Source organism: Taurulus bubalis (genome assembly GCF_910589615.1).
Source record: "Taurulus bubalis genome assembly, chromosome: 8".
NCBI lineage: Eukaryota > Metazoa > Chordata > Actinopteri > Perciformes > Cottidae > Taurulus > Taurulus bubalis.
The window spans coordinates 9,420,107-9,429,323 of NC_136596.1; the positions used below are offsets into that span (position 1 = coordinate 9,420,107).

Here is a 9,217-nt window from a genome sequence, read left to right on the forward strand (position 1 = left end):
ATCAGATTATTCAAATCAATTTCCTATTTAATTCTCTTTTGCAGGCTCAACATAATCAACAGGTAAATGTTCAAGACAATTATTAGACAATAATTTATTAGGCTACAGGCAATGTGGAAGACATCATTCAACATAAAATAAACCAGTACTATAAATTAACCTTAAATAACATAGAAATAAATATGAAATAAAACACAGATGAATAAATATCAATGTTTTTTCAAGTTGTTATACACATGTGGGAAATGGGTGTGTCTGTGAAAGTTTCCACCCATTGCCTGGTACTGGTGAGGATTTGAAGACCTCTTACTTTCATAGTGTAATCGTCTTGGTCTTGCATTGTGACAGGTCTGTGGCATTGTATCGAGGCACCGGTTTCATTTTGATCACTGCTTGACCTTTTAACAGCCTTATTGAAGTGAAAAAGAAACATTTTAGTGTTTTTGAGGATGAGCTTATTTTTACGGAAGAGAGACATGATTTTCGGCAAGTGCTTGTCAAGATAGTCGATGATGGCGCAGATGGAGGCCTGGAGGCCTTCTTCTGTGGTGTTATTCAAATGTATGCCCTCAATGGGCTCCAATGTATATGGTGGCTCTCCTCCAAACAAATGCTTGACCTGGAGAGGAAGTGAGAATCAGTATGACAAAATCAAAAATTGATCATGTGAAACAGGGTTTGAACTGCACAAGAAGGGTATGACAAATTATGATCTGAAAAGTAACTAACAAACATAATGCAATAACAAATGTGCAATATTTGCCACTGAGATGTAGTAGAAGTATAAATGTGTTTAAATGAAATACTTTAAAGTAAGTAAAGCACAACCCTTGAATTTGTACTTAAGTACCATATGTTGTACTTTATTTATAATATACTTAGCTATATTCCTATAATGAGGAGGATCTCATATGAAATATAATTCTAAAAATAGGAAAACTTCTGCTAATGTTAATGCACTCTTTATGATATAAACTTAAAGTATGATGTGTTTACTTACATAATAGTCTTCCGCCTTTTGTAGATGACAGAAGACAGAAAAGCTGTCCATCTTTTTCATGTTCTCCTGAAGCTTCCCAAAGTCAAGTGATGCGGAGTTCATAACCGAGATATGCATCATCACAATGCAGGAAAGCAGGAGCTCTGCAGGAGGTTAGACACAAAATACGTTGCAGTCATCTGCATAGCAAGTCAACCGGAAGCTTGCTCAAGAGAGAGAGAGAGAGAGAGAGAGAGAGAGAGAGAGAGAGAGAGAGAGAGAGAGAGAGAGAGAGAGAGAGAGAGAGAGAGAGAGAGAGAGAGAGAGAGAGAGAGAGAGAGAGAGAGAGAGAGAGAGAGAGAGAGAGAGAGAGAGAGAGAGAGAGAGAGAGAGAGAGAGAGAGAGATTCATTTGAAAACAGCTTACCTTTTCCAAAACCCATGGTTTGAATTGTGTCTTTTTGTTGTTGAGTTAATGCTTCTTAAGTGGCACACAATGTGCTTATATATCGTAGCATGGGATTTTTTTTGCTGTGCCATCATTCAGTGCATGACGCCTTTGTGGTATTATCTTCTAAAAGATCTTTGTCAATGTTTCTATTTTGCAAATACGGCAATGTATGCCACAGTGGTTTAACGTGGGAAGGCGACGCAAACTGTTACAAAGTTATCATCTGATGTTTTCCAGCTGAATGAAAAAAATAAACCTAAAACTCTGTTGGTACATGGTACATTTCAAAATCATGACCACCTGACAGATGGTAACGGTAAAATTGTTGCTATGATGCCATCAAACCGTAAGAGCGGTTAAACCAACTTGGTTTATTTAATTGAAACTTAGATTTTTCAGAATCACACTGGTCTGCATTTTCCTCTTTCAAATATTTGCAAAGAATTTATTAAGTGGCTCAGAACTAATCTCGCTCTATTGTTGTTTTTTATTAAAACACCTGTTTTGCGGATTTACTGTATCATAGTTTTTATCTCTAATTATTCTTTTTTTCCATTGACCTGTGATAAAATTACTGACCAAAATTGAGCTGTTGGAATAACTTATACCATGGTGTGAGAATTCAAAATATACTGTGTGAGGTTGATATTCATGGTTTTTGATGAAATGTCTCAGCAAATATTAAATGGATTGCCATGAAAATTGTTGCAGACATTTATATCCCCCTAAAGATTAATTGTAATTACTTTGGTAATCCCCTGACTTTTCATATAACGCCACCATTACAAGTTTCCATTTGTCCAATACTTCAGTTTATGACCAAATACCTGCAAAATTAATGGCATTGCCATCAGGCTCATCCGTATTGGGTGTTTCTGCAAATTAAGAAATATTTGCACGCTAACATGCTAAACAAAGACGATAAACATTATACCTGCTAGACATCAACATGTTAGCATTTTTGGCTACAGCCCCAAAGAGATAAAAAAAACATTTTGATCCTCTGTGATTTGCATACTCTATGCCTACTTTTGTTTGAAGAAAAATGATGTAACTCAGCAGGGAGATTTGTTTAAGACTATGTGTGTGTACCTTTAGAGGGTGCCAGTGAGAGCCACTCAGTGCAGTTGGATAGATTTAATTTCAGAGCTTTTCATAGTAGAAATTGACTTTGCCATAGCAGGTACAACCGAGGTGTTACTAATAACTTTCACAATGGCTGAGCACCATCAAGACCCCAAGTCAGGTCGTCGAAATTGATACACGTGCCGCTGTCCACAACGAGTGCACTGTCCACACATGTTTAACATTTCATGGTGTTTGTCTAAAACAATTCCGGAGCTGAAACACGTTTTATTTTATTTTCTTCACTTACAATAAAAATGTATTTAAATTCAGTACGCCATCCAGTGTTTTTGGAGTGAGCCCCAGCTGTTGCCAAGCAACTGACGGGAAATAAACACCAGGGGCCTTTTCCCTGAAAGACTTTTAGCGAGCTACCGAAGGAAGACTGACGAAAGAAGAACTGACATATCATTACATACCGGTGCTCGTGTTTCTCTGAACACATTTAGTAACTTGCCATACAGTAACACATGTTGACAGACATGAGCTCAAACAAGCTCTCTGCTGTGTTAGAGAAGCAGATTCACCAGCTTTGTCTGAATGACTTTCCTTGTGGATACGGCACCTGGGTGAGTTTTTTTTTTTTTCCTTCTTTTAATTGGTTGCAGATTTTTTCTAGCTTATCTTTAAAAAAGCATCATGTATATTGAGTTGTTTAAAGCACTCACATCACTGCATACAGTATTTTAGATATATATATATATATATATATATATATATATATATATATCAATAAACAGAGTGATTATGTTCTCAGAGAAAGACCAAAGACCGTCCAGAGGGAGCAGAGACAGAGGACACAGACGCCCTCCTGGATCTGCTGAGCTGCCCTCACTCTCCATGGCGACAGGATGAATCTTGGAGCCCTCAAGCTCCGGCCCTGAGACAGCTGGCTGTGCTCACTCCTAAACGCCTGCACACAGACTTCATTTACAATTACTTTACTACACTTCGCATTGTGGACATGGGTGTGAGTGTACTGAGTTATACTTTAAATTTGATATAACCAATGCTCTTGTGCAGTCTTTCTTCCGACATAAATAAGCGTCCCGTTAAACCAAACCCATGATGTTATATAATGCACGTTGTATTATGGCATGAACGGGTTTTTTCTCAGAAAAACTCAGCAATTCAACGTTTTCCAGTTCAAAAGAGGGTTTTATTAGCTTCTCTGAGCATCAGTACAGCAACAGACTACCTTTGCACTTTTATCTGTAGGTGCAGAACTAAATCTGTACTATATCTGCTTCTCTTTGCGACTGAAATAGCTTCAGATGACCTGTAGGAACAGTGCAAACACCATAATGTTTGTAATCTTACAGAAGCATGCATACACAAAGGCTGGGGTCCATAAACCTGTTGCTCTGGTGCATGCTGGGAGGCTTTCCAGACTACACCCACCCTCGCTGGATAATACACTATGATGTTTGTGTCTAAACCCATATTGTTCTGATACAGAAAAGTCCAAAAAAAGTTGTTGTTATTATGTGAAAATATATATATATAGTTAGAGTATTCCCCAAATCTCAAAGTTTGTTATTGGATCCCCTAAATCCCTTTTGGTTTCACAGTGTTTTTAATTAGTTTTTGGTTCCTCTAATGTCTGAGAGGCTAAGAGAAACCCCCTGAATTGTCACACATCCTGACCTTGTTTAAAACACAAAGAACAAAGGCTTTGATGCTGATGCTTTTACACAATTGTGAAAAGTTGTACCTAATGGTTTGTCTGTGTTGTGTTCAGGTATCAGTCATCGACAACAAACTGTTAAAGTTCTCACAGCTGGAGGAATTGGTGCTGAGTGACAACAAAATCTCAGAAATCCCTGCAGAAAACCTTCCCAGCACTTTGAAGGTGAGTTTGCTCTGCAATAGTTTGTCACTATAGGGTGCGTCACATCGATCTGCCCTGCTTTTCTATGGTTGGGGTACAGATTTCAGCGTAACACAACTGAGAGTTTGAACTCATAGATCAAAGTGTAGCAGGTGTTGTGATGTGGGGATGATCAACTTTCATTGTAATTGTGTTTTTTTCAAAGATTTTGGAGCTACGTGCCAACCGGTTGTCTGCTCTAAACAGTCTCACCAACTGCCCGCCTCCTCGCTTGGAGTACCTCAGCCTCGGCTCAAACAGACTGGGTTCACATGACGACATCCTTCATCTTACTGGAAGACACTGGTTAGTGTACACGCACACACGCACACACGCACACACGCACACACACACACACACACACACACACACACACACACACACAAGAAGTTGCTGGGTTTTAATGAGTTCAACCAAAACCCCCAAAAAGTTGAAAAAGACTTTTGTGAAGAAGTGTGTACTTTTTATTGTTTGCAGGGTAAGACAAGATGAACATTATGTCGTGATGCATCATTGTAGGTTTTTTTTTAATTCTTTTTTTTCCCCTGTGACATAATTTACATCATACAAACAGTTTTATTAATTGCTTTAGTCGATTGAAATAATTCCTTTCCAGCCAAAAGTAATACATAATATTTCCCAAAGCAGCCTTTTCCAGTTTTATTTAAGAATAAATCATTTGGACTGTTTTTCAAAAGTCGTCCGTCTTGCAGAACAACACATCTCTGTTCCGTAAAAACAACGTCTGTCTCTGACCTCAGGCCACAGCTGGTGTGTCTGGACCTGAGTAACTGTGAGTTTAAGGACCAGCTGACCCTGCTGGGCGCCTTGAGCACGCTCACCTGCCTAAGGACACTGGTGCTGGAGGGAAACCCATTCACTCTGGCTCCCTCCTACCCGGGCTTCACTGTGGACAGTCTCCCACAGCTCTCTTGCTTAGACACCTCATGGATCTCCGCTGAGGAAAGACAGAGTTTTAGGGGCTTGGCCAAGAACAGTGGTGAGATTGTGAACTGTGCTGCGAATTAGTAGGTCTGAGTCCTGTGAACAATTTCCGAAATCAGCAGCTTTGTCATTTTCTCCATATGTACAGATCTGATAGTGGACCGGGCATCAGCCACAGTTAGTGTGGGCAGGATGAGGGGAATCCCAGACCCATTGATGAGAGTGGATGAAAATGCTCCAGATTTCCCTGTGGTCAACTACAGCTATGTTATCACATATGAGTTCCTTAGTCATCAAACTGTTAACCTGGTGACGTATCCTTCCAACTCTGCCCAGAATGTCACATATGACATTTAAATGTTTTTGTTGTTGTTGTGCTAAATGGCTTTTTCCAAATACATTGTGTTATAGCAGTTTAATTTAGTAAACGATTCACACGTGGAACATTTTTTCAAGAGCTTCTTAAAAAATAACTCACATGCCCATATGTACTGTATACAAGAGTCATTGGTTATCTTCCAAAGTTACAGTTGTTTAAGAATGTAATTCCCTCTTTGTTATACAATTAGATTAGATTCAACTGTATTGTCATTGCACACAGTAAGAACAATAACAACAACAAAACTGTTAGGCATCTATATTTGTTCAATGCACATATGTGCCTTTAATTCGCATCAGTTTTTGTTCGTTATCTTATCTTAAAACAAACATAGAAGACTGTTAAATGGGGGAAATGGAGTTAGGATGTAGAGTAAAAATGTCCAGAAACTATCTTTTAAATCTTTTTCTTTCTTTTCTTTTTCTTGTGGTGCTGTTACCAGAACTTAGACCGGGAGTCTAAATCGGAGGCTGCACATGTAACAGAAGACTGCTTCAGTGATGCTGACCTACAATCAAACAGAAATTGTGAAAAATATTCCTCCAAACCAGACACACAAGACTTAATGGTGTATGCTGAGGAAACCTGCCATGATATTGCACATGGTAATAACACTTCCCTCATTTGACTCCTAAACCCTGATACAGCTAACACAGTTGTTTGACACAGGTCATGTGATTGCATGACATTCAGTGCATGATGTCAGTGTGGATTTATTTAATTTCGTAATGCATTCTGATGAACTTTTTCTTATCAGTTTCTGTAGATTTTACACAGCTGCCGTCAACGAAACATATAGTCAGAGGAAAGTCGTCTGCAGCATGAAACTTGATGACGACACTGATCATTTATCAAGAAAACCATTTATCATGTGTCAAACACTCATTCTGAGGTTTCTCTATGTGCATCTGACTTGCCAAAAGTCTCTCTCTCTCTCTCTCTCTCTCTCTCTATGTATGTATATATATACATATATGTATATATGTATATATATACGTGTATATATATACACGTATATATATATATACACGTGTATATATATATATATATATATATATATATGTATATATATATATATATATATATATATATATATATATATATATATATAAATTGGTTTTCTGTCGCCATATGTTTGTGTCAAATTTTTACTTGTCTCTTATTCAGATTTTCCTACAGTGTCAAGACACAGCACATCAAAGCTGACCTGGTCTGAGTGCATGGACTTCAGTCACACACAAACCTACATTGTTAATGATCTGGGATGCTTAAAGAGATTCTTCAATAAAGGATTTTATCTTACAATAGAGGAGGAAAAGGTAAAGAAAATATGGTTTGAGTGGGTCAACGTTTAGATGCAAAATGTGTTGACTCATATTCTGTTATTTGATATTTTAGGTCCTGTCATGGCCTGCAGCCTCTGAAGACGTCCCTTTGGCCAAACCCAGCCGACCTGTAAAAGAGAAGAAAAGCGGGAAAGGGAAAGAAGTGAGTTTACCATTTAATTCCTACTGAATCACATGCTGTAGAAAGACACCCCTTGCATTAGTCAGCGTTAGAACAAAAGAGTCAATATATCTATTAATCAAGTTGAGCAGAACTCGGACAAAGGTTTGAAAAAAGGTTGACAAGCAACTTTATTGGACTCGATGGGTGGTGAGACTATAGATCTGGGGCTTGCAGTGGAGTGGGTCAAGGAGTAGAGCTGGAGTCTGGAAAGCAGATTGGCAGACATGGGGCAAGGCAGGCAGAGTATTAACCTGAGACACAGAGTAGATATACAGCAGGAGCTCGACGAGTGGATGGGTCTGGTGCTGAGCTGTGTAAGCATTAAAAGTCTACTTTGACAGATACAATTAGACTGCATCTCAACATGATCATTTCATGTCTGTGGTATCTTCCTCAGTCTCCAATCAAATCTGGATCCACCAAAGACAAGTCTGTAGACAAAAAGAAGAAATTAGTTCCAGAGCTGGTCCACGACGCCCCCATCAGAAGAATACTAAGTTCTGTCCACATCCCCCTGCAAAGCCTGGTCACAGGAGCCCAAAAGGTTGATGTCCTCTGTGACCTTGGGGCTCTGCACACCGAGTCTGAGGTGGAAGCTACACAAACACTTGAAAAGGCAAGATTACATACTTACACAGGTGTTAGTAGACAATTGTTAGCTTGTCCATTTCACAGGAAATATTGTTGCAACAGGAAAAAAGTTCAATAGAAATTGGGACTTATTATAATGTGAGATATTCACTCATCTTTAGGATCTGGGAAAGAAAATCAGAGAGGACAAGAAGAAGGACAAGGAATTAAAGCAGAGAGGAGGCAACGGTACTAAACAGAAGAATTTGGCAGCTTCAAAAGGTTAATCTTCTGAATAATACATCACTTTTCTAACTGTACAGATGAGTACAGGGAATTTTTTTGATTGGTTTTGACATAAATGAACACTGGAAATGTGTAAAATAGTGCTATTTTTGTTCTGGACTAAATGTATCTACACTGAACAAAAAATATACATGCACTTTTGTCTACCGATACACTTTTGTTTTTGCTCCCATTTATCATTGGATTAAATCAAACATCTAAACCTTCCTTTGCACAAAATAGACTTATCTCTCTCAAATGTTATGTACACATTTATTTAATTACACATTAGTGAGCTCTTCTCCTTTGTCAAGATAATCCATCCATCCACCTGACAGGTGTGGCAAATCAAGATGCTGATTAAAAATGGTCATAATTACACAGGTGTGCTGAGGGCTGGTCACAATGCATGTGTAATAATGATGCTGTTTAATCAGCATCTTGATAACATATGTCAGGTAAATGGATTATCTTGGCAAAGGAGGATATGGCACTAACATAGATTTAACCAAAATTGAGCACAACATTTGAGAAATAAGTTTTGTGTGCATATAATTTGTTGTATTTCTATATTTTTGTTCAGTGTAGTATATGTGGTTTATGTGCCATGAGAATTACTAAAGAAAGTAAGTGGTATTTTAACAAGTATTTAGCATCCAAAGGACGAATTAAAAGCGGTGTGCTTTGATTTATCGGGTAGTAAAGACTTTGTTTCAGTCTGCTTAAAATCATGAACCCCATTTCAAAGGAAAAGGAGGGCAGGAATGCAAGACGGACGTCCACACAGATAATTCCATGTCCGTCCGACTGGAACCGATGACTGTGGCGTTGAATGTGGCACTGGAGAAATGGCAGTCTGCGTCTGAAGCTCATCAACTTCTGCTCCCACACCAAACCTCCTGAAGCAAACAGCCTGGTTTACTGCCTTTTTTGTCAGTTCGACCCACTGTACACCAGGAACCATATTCCTCCAATAGTCCTGGCCAGGCTGGTTTACTAGTGCGGCTTCATCTCAAGTAACAAGTCTTACAATCTACTCATCAGAAAAATAAATTCTCACATTCCTCCCTGCATTCCCTCATTACTGGTGAATATTTTATATTTG

The 9,217-nt window shown here is 38.6% G+C and overlaps 1 protein-coding gene across 1 annotated transcript; it reads left to right on the forward strand.

Annotated features, from left to right (window-relative positions):
* Positions 1-3,036: 3,036 nt before the first annotated feature.
* On the forward strand, positions 3,037-9,015 carry LOC306739683 (leucine-rich repeat-containing protein 43-like; the record flags this gene model as incomplete). The annotated part of the gene is made up of 12 exons (XM_079221725.1): positions 3,037-3,123; positions 3,312-3,524; positions 4,296-4,406; positions 4,591-4,730; positions 5,186-5,421; positions 5,518-5,678; positions 6,191-6,353; positions 6,928-7,067; positions 7,147-7,236; positions 7,655-7,873; positions 8,010-8,109; positions 8,861-9,015. The coding sequence occupies 12 exons, from the start codon at positions 3,037-3,039 to the stop codon at positions 9,013-9,015; spliced, it is 1,815 nt and encodes a 604-aa protein (XP_079077851.1).
* Between the last annotated feature and the right edge of the window lie 202 nt (positions 9,016-9,217).